At 34.9% G+C, this 14,068-nt stretch overlaps 1 protein-coding gene across 4 annotated transcripts in view; it reads right to left on the reverse strand.

Moving 5' to 3' along the window:
* Window positions 1-461: 461 nt before the first annotated feature.
* Window positions 462-14,068, reverse strand: part of LOC577253 (leucine-rich repeat flightless-interacting protein 2) — a 43,493-nt gene continuing 29,886 nt past the window's right edge. For all 4 annotated transcript variants that reach the window (XM_030990029.1, XM_030990028.1, XM_030990027.1 and 1 more), the window contains 7 exons: window positions 12,216-12,386; window positions 11,607-11,699; window positions 10,376-10,561; window positions 9,907-10,024; window positions 9,378-9,457; window positions 8,190-8,294; window positions 462-5,690 (listed from right to left, as the gene is read on the reverse strand). In XM_030990029.1, the coding sequence (XP_030845889.1) occupies window positions 5,592-5,690; window positions 8,190-8,294; window positions 9,378-9,457; window positions 9,907-10,024; window positions 10,376-10,561; window positions 11,607-11,699; window positions 12,216-12,386 (852 nt within the window). In that variant the 3' untranslated portion in view covers window positions 462-5,591. The remainder of the gene's footprint in view (window positions 5,691-8,189; window positions 8,295-9,377; window positions 9,458-9,906; window positions 10,025-10,375; window positions 10,562-11,606; window positions 11,700-12,215; window positions 12,387-14,068) is intronic.

Here is a 14,068-nt window from a genome sequence, read left to right on the forward strand (position 1 = left end):
CTCTCTCTCTCTCTCTCTCTCTCTCCCTCCCCCTCCCACCCTCTCCCTCCCTCCCTCCCTCCCTCTCTCTTTCTCTCTCTCCCTCCCTCCCTCTCTCTCTCTCTCCCTCCCTCCCTCCCTCTCTTTCTCCCTCTCTCACTTTTTCTTTCTATCTCCTCTCTACTATATTATTATATTATCACTCATTATCATAAACAATAGTAGAAGAAGAAAAAGAAGAAGAAGAAGAAGTAGTAGTAGTAGGAAGAGGAGGAATGCTAGTAATACTACGTTGAAAATCAAAACTGCAACTAAATATAAAGCTTCTACTCCTACTTTTGCAAATTTTGCAACTACTAAAAGCAGAGGAGGTATATCAAATATAAGGTATCCCAATAGTGAAGGGAGATCACTCCATTCATTTGGTACATAATTATAGAAAAGAAAAATACACACAAAGTCACATGGACACGGATAGGATATAAATTTCATTTCAATGAATTCATTTCATTATTTATTTGCAAATTTTTTTCGCTTCCGCTTCGATACGCTATCCGAAGCAAGCCTTTTAAAGATACATAATTTATCATACATTAGTAAATTCACAAACTATTATAATAAATTCAACAAATTTCTGATGTATGCTTATTTATACTCAAGTGAAACTCAAAGCGCATACCTCAGCTTAAATCATAGAGTCAAGCTGACTGAATACCTGAAGAAGGAGAATTTCTGAAGGTATGAAAAGAGAAGGAAGCCTCGAAATACCAATCACTTGATGTATACCATGTACCTGTAAATATGGTGACTGCCCATTTGTTCAAATATCTGATTCTAAGTCAAAGAGTCATGAACATAAAAGATTGCTGTCAGAATATAAAGTTTAATGTTGATGATCTAAATGGCTACAACCCAAGAGACAAATAGCCCACGACACAGGAAGCACACAAAACTGACTGTGAAAGCTTTTCATTTTTCTACCGATTGTGGAGAACAAATTTTCATATCTTTGTCAGTCTCATAGGTTGTCTGTCTACTTGGATGTCCTGAATATAAACAAGGTGTACTGAATCTGCAAACCAATGGGCAATCGCCACATATATACTACATACACTTTGTCTTCAAAAGAGCAAAGAAAATGAAAAGATATCTGCTCATTCTAATCAACTGCATAACTAATCAAATTTTGCTTTAATGCTTTTCAAGTTTTTATATCATTGCTAATTAAAGCTTTCCTCTGCAACTCTGGGGAAATAATGATAATGTACTCAGTTTATTAGACAGGATCAAAGTGATGCCCTTTCATGTAGGAAAAGCTAGAATATTTCAAACGTATTAGAGTTGATTTATTTTTTTAAGGTAATAAACAATGATCATAATTTTGATATGGATACAGCTACTATGGAAAGAAATACATGTACATAGTTTGAATGACATAATTAGTATCACTCCTAATGAATATTCATAAGGTTCAAAGCTTATGATTTACATACTGCACCTGAACTATGATGTAGTTATCTAATGATCTAAATATTCTCATGATAGGACGAATGTATCATTGATGCTTTTTCAATCAATATTATGCCTCATAAACGAGAGCTTTCGATCTAGTTCATATTCTATTAATGCGGTAAACCCAAACCTGGGTCTAATATCACATTTGATAAAAGGGAAACTTAGTCCTCAAACTATCTTTCTTTGTTAAACCTGATTTTGAACAAAAACCTACACCCAGCAGTTTGACTTTTAGTAGAATATGGGTCTTTTATTGTAGTCATTGGACATTTGATGAAGTGAAACATTTTCTAGAAAAGCGCTAAACTGTTAAATATTTGTGAAGGATCGACAACTGAAACATAACTGAACTGAAAACAAAAGTGGATCAATCTTTATACTTCAGTACACTTATAGGTCTTTTCTTAGTACACTTTCACAGATACCATAGAGTCTGGCAACAATAGTCACAAATGACTAATCGCCAATAAGCCCAAAACAGAATAAGAAGATTCTAACTGATTTCTACATCCATGTCCAAGCAAGGAAATAATGAATTACCGATATATTTGCAGTTTATTTTGATGAAGAATACATGCATTTCTCCAAGGTGCTGTTTTCACTTCATCTCCTCTAGCAATGTCCAGATAAACTATTGAGCGCCAGAAGGGTGCTATTACGTCTATGTAAAGAAAGACTTAAAGGCCCTTTGGCTCTGAGCAGACATACTAACACACAAATACACACAGCTTTATTATGGATGAAATGCAGTTATTGAATAAACAAAAATTATGAGGGGGATCATAACACAATTAATGAAATAATGCTCATTTACTGCAAGAAGGGGGTTAACTCCAATCATGGCAGATTTAAACTAGATTTTACTAGGCACTAATTAAGCAAGGTCTTTTTGCAGCTTAAACAAATAATTCATTACAAAAATAAAAACCCTATGCACACCAAATGCTTTAGAGACATCAAATGCACTGTTACAATCAAACTCTGAAGTAATCAAGCAGGTTTATACCAAGACCACCTGTCTGTAAAGTTAATTCTGGTTTACTTTTGACAGCAGTCCTTCGAGTCAAAGCAAACTTGCTTTAACAACCACCTGTCTATAAAGACCGCTTTCCCCTTTCACTAAAGACAAGGAGCCTCTACTGGTTTGAATGTAACTGTTTAAAGGCAAAAGGAAACAAGTCCATGTGGCTTTTACGTTCCTCTGACTCTCACAAATAATAATTGATGTACTCTTATAACAGAGGAAATAACAGATTCTACTTGGTTGGTTTGCACTAAACATATTAGCAATCATGAATGAATTGTGATTTTAATAATCATTTTACACAGGTCTAGCAAAGGTGGGGAAATTGTTACGATAATCTAGAATTATTGCCTTCTGTTTGACTACTTTTATTTTGCACTTAATTGTTGTACAATAATATTTACAATTGGTATAAACATGTAAGCTGAATTTATAGAGGAGAACTGAATTGCAGCTTGTTCACAGTGAAATTTTTATTCATGTTCAGCATTTTGGTCAATTACATTAAACTTCAACAGACTTTGATTAGCAGTGAAGTTTGCAATATATTCGCTTTTTAACTTAAATGACAGGTTTCGTGTTTTGGGGCAGAAAATGAAAACATTTCATACAAAAGGACGAATATCTGCAGTTCATTTTTCAAGTAAAAGAACAACTTGGTACTGTCATCAACCAAAAGAAATGAAAACTCTCATGAATGGAAAATTTGTTTTATTTACTTGTGATTCGTCTGTTAGAACTATTACATATTTAGATTTTTCATTCGATTTAACATCTATTGACAAACATTTCAATTTTAATATGTGCCTTTACTATAAACCATATGATACTTATTGCATTTTGATCAAGGATACAAAGTGGGTTATTATAAAATATAACTCTACTCTACTCTTCCTAGAAATAAATATGGCTATTTGAGTATTCCAAAGTTAATAATAGACGATAATAGCACTTTTATTCAAATAAAATCTATGAAAAGAATGTGACAATGAGGCTTGTATTACAATGCACTTCCTTATTTGTTCATCTGCATGTACAGTTATTTGGAGTTCAATGAAACTACAATGTATATGCACCATCTGCACTTGTGCTGAATATTCCTCATTTCAAACCAAAGGATTTAACACCTGCCTGCTACAAACACTTTAGTTACTGTTTGACTATGGTGCATCTCAGGAAATGAAAATGACAATCTCGTATTTGGAAGAAAAGCACTCTATTGCCTATAGCAGGCAGCAAAATGGGACTAAATAATAACAATTAATAATAGCTTAAAACATAAATGATAATAATAATAATAATAATAATAATGCAATGTCAGGTGCATTGAAGCAATGGAAGACTATCGTCACACTTAAAACAATACTGCCCTCTTTTGTTCAAATGGAAGCAAGAGACAGCAGAGTACACTGTAATGTATTTGTGAGAATGTGCCTAAAAAAAAACAAAGAGAGAGAGAAATGATAAAAGTGAGTATGGTGTGTTAATAGGCGCCGTCTTTCTTTGTACAATGAAAGAATCCTCTTACAATAATAGTGTGGGCATAGTCATGCTTGAGCAATCTATAATACAAGAGATGTGAAGTTTGTGCAAATTGTCACTTGTTCCCTTTCAGCACTGATCGGGCAATTGCGCTTGCTTATTAAAATGTACATCACAGGAATAGTATAGAGAAGGACAGAGAAGGGTGAAATAATAGATTGATTTTGCTATTGATCATGTAAGCTACTATAAGTACACCTGTACATCGAGATAGGGAATCTGCTTTGGATATTAAGAGTTTTCAAGAGAAATTGGCTTCTTCCTGAATTGTTTATGCTGAAATACATCCCAGAAAGAGACAGACAGAGACAGAGGCAGACAGAGACAGAGGCAGACAGACAGACAGAGGCAGACAGAGGGAGAGAGAGATAGATAGAGAGAGAGAGAGATGATAATGATGTTGATAGTGATATGATAATACAAGGTATTGTTATATTAAAGCGTTCTAACAGCATATTCAAAATACACTACAAAAATTAACTATGCTTGAACCTACTTCAAAACATTTTAAGCACCTTGTCAAGTCTTAAATCTTATTTCCATAACGTGTGTGTATACAGAATTTAAAAAAAAATTAAACAAGCCTAAATGATTAAGTGAAATGTTCAGTGATACAGATAACTTTACACCATATCAATTAGAGTAACAATTTTTGCTAGGGGCTCTTCATTTTAGTCAGCTTTCTTTGGCACCGAGAACCAGCACAAATTTTATTTATCTTTTTAGGAATCCAGCAAAGGGCAATTAAAATTTATTTTTTAAAGCTTGCATTGCTCTTTTCACTCTGTCTTATTAATTACACCACCAAAAAATATAAGAAATTAGACCTTAACTGAGGCTTAATTACTGTTCTTTCACACAATAAAAACTGAGCATACAATGTATATGTGAAAACTATGCATTTTACAGTCTATATCAAATGATTTTCGATGTATCACAATAAGCTGTGCAGGAGTTAAAATTCAAATACTATATTCAACTTTTTTGGATGAAGGCCCGAAAAAATGTAAGATGTCAGGTTCAACATTGTTGGACAAATCCTTCTAGCCAGAATTAACTGATATGACATTCAGAACAGTGTTACACAGTGTTGAGTTCACACTGCTCCTGAACGGTGTAACATAGTGTTGAGTTAACACTGCTCTGAACAGTGTTACAGAGTGTTGAGTTAACAATGCTCTGAACAGTGTTACAGAGTGTTGAGTTAACACTGCTCTGAACAGAGTTACAGAGTGTTGAGTTAACACTGCTCTGAACAGAGTTACAGAGTGTTGAGTTAACACTGCTCTGAACAGTGTAACAGAGTGTTGAGTTAACACTGCTCTGAACAGAGTCACAGAGTGTTGAGTTAACACTGCTCTGAACAGTGTAACAGAGTGTTGAGTTAACACTGCTCTGAACAGTGTAACAGAGTGTTGAGTTAACATTACTCAGAACAGTGTTACAGAGTGTTGAGTTAACATGGCTCTGAAAGTGAAGGACATATGTACTCTGAAGATTAAATACAAGCTTAAAATATATTAAACAGCCATCAGTGTTCTGGCTTTCTTTTGATGAATTTATCCAATCGTTTCTGTAAATGCGTGTTTGAAGTCTCCATCTCCTCAATTTTCTCCCGTAATACTCGGAGCTGAAAAGAAAAGAAAATGACAACAGTACATTAAGCTGTGATAATGATGATGACTTACTCACAATATATAATGTACATCAAAGCTCTTTAACCATTTGTATGCTTTGGTTGACAAATGGGACAACCATTAAGACTGTCAAAGTCAACTTTTGTCACACATACTGTGTGTACATAGAATAAACTCCAAACATGTAGCAGTCAATGACTTTAACAATTGACTACTTATAAAGCGATACCGAACTGATGAACCTTCTGCCCCTGGTTACCGTTTATTGCACAGTGCCATTTCATGGTCAACTTGCCAACAATGCCACTTTACGCTTCGCAGACAGAGGATTCAAATCGAGAACCAACTGTATAGCTAGGGAAGCAGGGAGTTACGGGATCATACTGCTACAGCTGATCTGAGATGAAGCTAGAGGGGATTTCATGGAAGTGCTTCTAGTACAGTATGGCACACATATATAAAACTATTAACCATTACATCTTTTTATTGAATAACATTTTTCAATTCTGTTCATTCTCTATTAATGTACATGTACATCTAAACGTATCTGCCAAATATTTTCTCCACAGTAACCTACAGGAAATGCATATCTAGAGCTGAGTCGAGTCCACATGCATACCCAGGTTACAAACAAAAATAACTGAAAGATTTTAAAATCGAGGGGTAAATCAGTCTACAAAAACCTCATTATTTTTAAACGGCCTTGATCAAAACATTTGAATTTGAAATGAAAAAAGTAATTTTGAGTATATTTTTTTTTATTCATTTGTGTAAATGTAGAGTCATTGATAAAAGGATACTTGAGTATTCAAAGAAATTTATTTGTCAAACTCATTACATATGATGTACATTACTCCATCCGAAAAAAATAAACTATTTTATTCCACACAGAATAGCTAAAACTGAAAACTAAGTCTACATGAATGTAACCAAATGTTAGGGATAGAGAAAGTAAAGAAAAATGCAAATTATCTTTCTGATAAAGCTACTACATTTAATATTTACATGAACATATTGTTTGCAATGATCAAATGATTCTTCTTAGAAAGGTCAATACTGTCCAAAGAGAGATAAAATATTGAGTAGCAAATACCTTGGAGAAGCAACTGAAACATGCAAAGTTTTCTAATTGTACAATAAGCCACCAAGTTCCTATAACTAACAGGCCAACTAGCCTTCAATGAGCCCCAAAAGCATGACCAAAGCAACAAGTTTGTGATTGGCTGATCATTTAATGGGAACAATTAGGACCCTTGCAATTTTAAAGCACCCCTGGGTAATCTATACACCATTCCATTATCACAACCAGACACTATTAAAGCCCTGATACTACACTAAATGAGAATTGGCTCCTCCTTGCATTTTTCTTATCTTATTGCAAAAACAGATCTTGACTACCGGTATTTCTACACCTTTCCCCCAAATAAACAAGGAATGGAGGAACACAAAATGGGGGGAATACCCCCAAAAATATGAGCCCTTCACCGAACCAAAATAAAACTCCATTTATAGCTGATTGAGAGGAACCCTCTACTGAACCAAGTAAGATACTTGTTACCTATAAATGGAAGCCATTTCTTTAATAAATGGTGGCTAGAAAACTTTGCATGTGTCAGGATCGCCTTCCTTTGGCTTTTCCTTTTCCTCCTCTTCCTTCTCCTCCTTTTTAAAACCACAATGTTTGTTTTGAATGGAAGGAGAATGTACAGTGAAATAGAAAGAAAAAGAGTTAGTCCTCTCGGAAGTCCCATTAAAAAGATTACTGTAAAACCAGAAATTTTCGTAAATTTTGCGATTGTTTCAGTTTCGTGAATTTTACATGCTGCAAAATAGGTGAATGACAACCGAGGTGACACTGAATTTTGGCAATTTGCAAAAATGAGCATCGTTTACGACTTCCTTAGGGTTAAAGTTTAAAGTCTGGTTTTACAGATGATTAGAGAGACCCTTAGGCTTTCATTTGTGAAGACCTTGGCCCCATTTCACAAAACTTGTCATCAGTGACAAATGAGAGTTTGTGTTATAAGCTAGTGAAATCTTGCTTCTGATTGGTTATCAGCAGACTTGTCAATGATTTTTGTCATTTGTCATTTAAAAAAGGCTTTGTGAAACGGGTCCCTGATCTATCTTGTCAAGGTACATCCACGATTGTGCAAGAAAGAAGAACCCCATGTGTCAAGAAGTTTCTCCCAGATCTGACTGAAATACACAGCAAATACTGCCATCAATCTTGTTTTTAACGGTTGTTAACATCACTTTACTGGTACAGAAGTGTGAACTATCAAATAAATAAATAAGTGAGATTTAGTAACCTACCTACATAATGTATGCTTATGAAATGTGAACATAACTAAATCTTCACTATTCAAGAGAAGTGCAAGAACCCTACATCCTAAATTAACAGCTGAAGGAGTAAAATACCAACTAAAATTATGGTGATCAACAAACTAAGGAACAAAAACACAGAACCACTAAGGTTAAAATATAATTACCTCTCTTGACATTTTTCTCTTTTCTAGTTTAAGATCTTCTTCGTTCTTTTCTGCTACGTCCGCTGATGTTTTATATCTTCTGACCTGTCCTTCAAGTCTGACAACCTAGAAAAAAAAGAAAAGACAAAACCAATTTATATTTGACCTGAATTGAATGGTTTATTGAGAAAAATGAAAAAGTGTTACACGTCATATTTAGAATATGAAGGCATTTGAAGAGCCATGCTTTTCTCTGATATTCTTCCACACTTGAATAATAGCATTGAAAATGCTCACAAATAATTGTTCACCTCTCCCCAGAACTCAACTTTCTCTTTAAAGCCATGGTTTAATTATTTTTTAAGACAGGATTTAATTTAAGGGCTAAATTGATTACACGATGTTGTTCAAATTGGCAACAATAATGTTTTTCATTTGTTACTGAATTGTTCAAACAAAATGTAATGTCTCTAAGAACAGTAAACATGTAGGTCTTTGTCAAAAAGTCAAGGGCATTGCCAATTTTGATCAAAAGTAATCATTCATAATCTCTCACTGTGTTGCCAATTTATGGACTTTTAAAGGCATCATTTAACAATGTTAAATCTGAGATACATGGCCCTACGTGTTATCAGTGTCTGTGATATGGTGTAATATTGAAGCCCTAAAAAAAATTGCACTTCAAAATGATCAAGAAGTGCCTCAAAAATGTTAAAGTCTTTGAGAGACCGGTTTTACCATACTCGTTTTCCCAATAGACTGTAGTGTTATGAAAACCGTTTGGCAAACGATTTTTAAAATTTGTAATTCCAATCATAAATATCTTGATAATCAGACAGGCGATCGGCTTGTAAAAGTCATGGGGTTCCTGACTGACTTTAGGTTTATAATTATGATTGCAGCATGAGCTAAATCCAGGATTTTTTTCAGAATCTGAGACAAAGTTACCGGATCCGTAAAGTTTCCTTTGCAAATTCCTAGCATCAAAGTTAAAACGCAATATGGTCATGCATGAGAAAAGGTGGATGCAGTGTATGCAGACATTTTGACCCTTTCTACTCAGGCATCTGGTATATTTGTTAGGGCTCTGAACCAGAAGTTATTGAGCCAAAATCACAAAATGTGAATGATTGTCCTTACATGGTGAAAACTCCTTTATTAATTCAGTCCTTTAAATGTGACAAGAAATTTTTGCAGAGGTCTACTTACCTGTCCTCCTAGATTTGTGATATCCTGTTCTGCTTTTTGTAGCTTGAACTTGTATTCACCGACTTGTTTCGTTGCTTCTCCTACAAGAAATATATAGGAATATATAATCATTATCTGACAGACATTTGAAAGGGGATATTGCACAAAGAAATGGAAATCTTATGTACATGTAGTTAAGGTTGACTATTACCAATGCGTACATGAACAAAAGTAATGTTAAAATTCCACATGTTGCAAGTGTAAAGAAATTGTTTTTTTGTTTTTTTTAAATCTGTCATTAACAAAATAACGTACTACACTAGAAATTGATTCAATTTGTGAGTGATTCTACTCTTTTAGGTAATGCATTACATGTATGGATATGGCCATGTTCAGATGAATAGCATTCTAAATCAAAAGATAACGCAAGTGGAACTGAACCTCAAGTTATCATATACAGCGACAGAAATAGCCGACTTGAGGAAAATTCAGTGGGGTACAAATGTTACTAACTAAACATTCTATTGACTAATTGAGAGTGTAAACTCACTTTGTACATCAACTGCATCTAAATCTGGTCCATTTATTGTAATTGGGTTTGCTCTCCTTCGTTCAGCATTCTCTGCTCTCTCTTTGGACTCCTCCAGATCAATTTTGAGTTTTCTGATCTGTGGGTCAAAGCAAAACAGTTTCATTCATCATTTATTCACTCATTAAAACCACATAAAATATAAATACAAGTAAAAAAAAAAATAAAAAAAATAAAAAATTACGAACATCATGATAATAAAAACAAGTAAAGCTTGGTTTTAAAATGAGTTGGGACAAATGAAAAATTAAAAATCTTGTAAATGTCATCCCTACATTGAAAACAAAAAAAAATCATTTGTTTAGAGATTAACAAAAACATTGGTTTTCAATTGCTAATCCACAAAAGATAGTAGACATGCTCCCCTCCCAAAGGATTATTCCAGCCAGGCATTGCACCGTTATAATGAAATAATCCTTCGTTTACGGACCTGCTCTAGAAGTTCTTTCCTCTCCTCCACAAATTTCTTTAGCCTGACATCAAGGGCTCCGTCACCGACCATCTCCAGGAGTTCCGCTGCCTCGGGCGACACGACCACAATGGTTCCGACCTTCGCTTGCACAGGTTTAGACGAGTCACCGTCTTTCTCTTCTCCTACTAGTAATAGACCATGTTCCTGTTTATTGAGAGGTAGGAAAAGAACAACAGTTTATAATAATAATAATGTTCACAGTTGTAAAGCACTTAACACTACATTTATTTTCAAAGCGCTTTATATCATTAACCCAGTCAAAGTTTCAATTGCTATCTGCACATGTACACACTCCACTTCCTGAGGAGTATGCCAGCCATGTGACTTTTTAATGTTCATATCCTACATGGTACTACTTCAACACTTGGGTGAAGAGAAGCAATGTAGATAAAAGGCCTTGCTTGAGGACACACATGTTCAAACCCGTGACCTTCCCATTTCCAGTCAAGTGTTTAAACTACTCATCTTCAACAATTCTGATCAATGAAAAGACAGTAAATGAGGTCACACCTTCATACAAGGGGCTACAGATTCTTAGACATATACCATGGCGACAACTGCTCTAAGTTCAACAGACTCGCCTAACGACATTCCAAACTTCAACCTTGGCCTGACCATTTAATTAACTAAATTAACTCAGAACGAATGGTTTACGGTTCGAGTCCCACCACGGTACTAATGTCTTTTGGCAAGATATTAGCATACATTTGCCACTCTACCCAGGTGAGGTAAATAGGTACCTGGTAGGAAGAAATTCATTACATGCTTGAGCACCTTTTTAATGGTAGCTCTGCTAAAGCCTGGTTTATATTGATTGCATGGCCCTCCTCAGGAAGAACAGTATTAATACTGATGAGGCTACCCTGGGTATCTGAGACCTATTATCATTATTATTCCTATTATTATTCAACACAAATGAAGCCCAGAGCCTAATTAATACCCCAGCAGATTTCCTTGCAGGAATCATCGGCCCACCAATATAGAGAGTGACTACTTTAAATCTATTATGGATGCAAATTAGATAAAGTGAACTTAATGCCCGTAGGCAACTGTGACTTGGTCGGAAGCATCAATCAATTTCTAAAAGCCAGTCTCGAAATTTGACGCCGTTAATCTCCATCTAGTTTCTTGGTTTCCACAAATATGATGATATAATACACGCAAGAGTAAATGGTTAGATTACACTTACTGAAATGAGTTGATCTCTTTGTTCCACCATTTCCCTCAGAATTTCTACTTCTCTCTTTAATCCTACACTCTCACGCTTCTTGGATTCTAAGTCCTGAAGAATATGAAAAGAGAAAACAATTGAAAATCAGTGAGGTATCAATATAATGTAAAAAGTTAGCATAGAAATCATATATGCAAAAAGCAGCCTGAAATCAAATGCATGGATGACTATTATAATGCACAAGAGGTGGGAAGTATTCTTCCAAGAAAGGCTAAATTTGACAATAAAAACAAATAATGAATAATCTTGATATTTTATTCCTGAAGGTTCATTTGGTGTTTTTAAACTTATTGGATTAATAGTATACAAATGATGCATGCGCAAGAGATGAGGATGTTGTATATCACACGAAGCTGTTAGTCTGAGTGCGATAGATACACACAGCCTCAACGATAGTATAATGAACGAGAGTACAATGAACGATTTCTATCAAGATTTCTTTCAAGATGGTCATCAAACAACCATGAGTTGAGCAGTCTATTTTGACATATTCCATCTAATTGAGCTGCACGGTCCAGTGTTTACGTCTCTCCTTCAATGCTTGTAGGAGGACTATCTTGATCTTACTCTATGTTTATCTCTGGCTTCTCTGCTCAGTTCCATCATATGTTCCTCCTGATCTGCCAGGACATCCTTGAGACAGTCCACTTCGTAGACCAGGGTGGACTTCTCATTGTCCAGCTGGGCGTTGGTCATCATCGACTTCTTGTACTTCTCTTCCAGATCAGCAACCGCATCCTAGAGGATAGAGTACCAGCAGTGTAAAGGTTAAAGATGATTTGGTGAGAAGGTGGGAGAGGAAACGATGTTGGTATTAAATTGGAGAAGTAAGTATTACCAGGAGATGATGATGATGATGGTGGTGATGATGATGATGATGATGATAGTGGTAATGATGATGGTGATGGTGATGATGATGAGGATTGTGGTAATAATGATAATGATGGTGGTGGTGGTGATGATGATGATGATGATGATGATGATGGTGGTGATGGTGATGATGATAATGATGATAGTGATGATGATGATGATGATGGTGGTGATGGTGATGATGATAATGATGATAGTGATGATGATGATGATAATGATAGTGGTATTGATAATGATGGTGGTGGTGGTGATGATGGTAATGATGATAGTTGTGGTGGTGATGATAATGAGGGGGATAATAAAAGTGGTAATGATGATGATGATAATGGTGATGTTAAATGCTAAAGATGAAACGAAGAGTTTTGGTACAAGTAGCAATCTTTTGGATGTCAGTCATGATTACGATACAGATCATTTTATTCATGGTGAGGACTTTTTAATAATTCCTCGATTAAAAGATAGATATTTAAATTATTCTACTCTGATTTATTAAAAAACACATCCCAAATAATCAATCTATCGGTCACGCACTGAATTGCAAAACTAAAATTGAGACACCATGCTTGCAGTTCATCATAAATTCATTTAAGAGAATAAAAATGCAGTTAGAATAATCAATTCTTACAATTGCAATTTCCAAAACTCTAAACAAACTATACAAATAATAGGTATTTCATAATCATGAAATGAAATACACAACAACTTAATCAATCATGATGCAAACATGTGATGTCTTGTTTATTAATGTACAAGAGTGTGACGACTTTTATGACTTATACTCTGTTTCTGATATCCAAAATACTCAAAGAAGGATGGTCGAAACTATGAAGAAGAAAAAATCCACAGAAGATAGATAGAGCAGAAGTATTAGAAGAAGAAAGTAACTTCTAGATATTACTTGCTAAATATTTATACCAGTTATGATAAATATCAAAAGTAACATCTATCTGCAAAAAAAAATACTAAAGCTCAGATATATCACAAATAAATGTGGGTATGCTGTCAGAAGAAAGCATTTGGTGTTAGTAATATAGCATTCATGAAATAACATAGGCCAGTCTCTCAAAACTGTCATAGTTTAAGTTCGTGAACATCAAAATGAAACCTGTGTTAAGTCTAGATAGAGTTTAACACTCGTTTTCAGAAGTCTTTGAACTTTGACAGTTTTATGAAACTTGGCACATCTTCCCATAAATGTGTTATTTTCCACTTCCTCTGCAAGAGTGAGATTTTAGGTGCATTTGATAATAAATATGTGGAACTACCTACAGCTGTGCTTATCATCTATCCATCAACATGCCTGTGTACATTTTGTACGTAACACATGGGCTTTTACACATACATTTTTTACCCCCCTCCTCCTCCTCATCTTCCTCCATTATCTTGAAAGTGTGTATATTCAAATTTGTATGAAACTTACCAAGCTTCATGCACCCTTTTGAGACAAGGGGAGAAAAGAGGGGAATTTTTTTTAAATATATGCGTGAGAGTCAACACATCATAGTGTGTCACTCAATCTCTACCCATAAGCCAACAGTCAAAGCATACGC

The sequence above is a fragment of the Strongylocentrotus purpuratus genome, unplaced genomic scaffold (genome assembly GCF_000002235.5).
Source record: "Strongylocentrotus purpuratus isolate Spur 01 unplaced genomic scaffold, Spur_5.0 spur5_scaffold_19, whole genome shotgun sequence".
Classification (NCBI taxonomy): domain Eukaryota; kingdom Metazoa; phylum Echinodermata; class Echinoidea; order Camarodonta; family Strongylocentrotidae; genus Strongylocentrotus; species Strongylocentrotus purpuratus.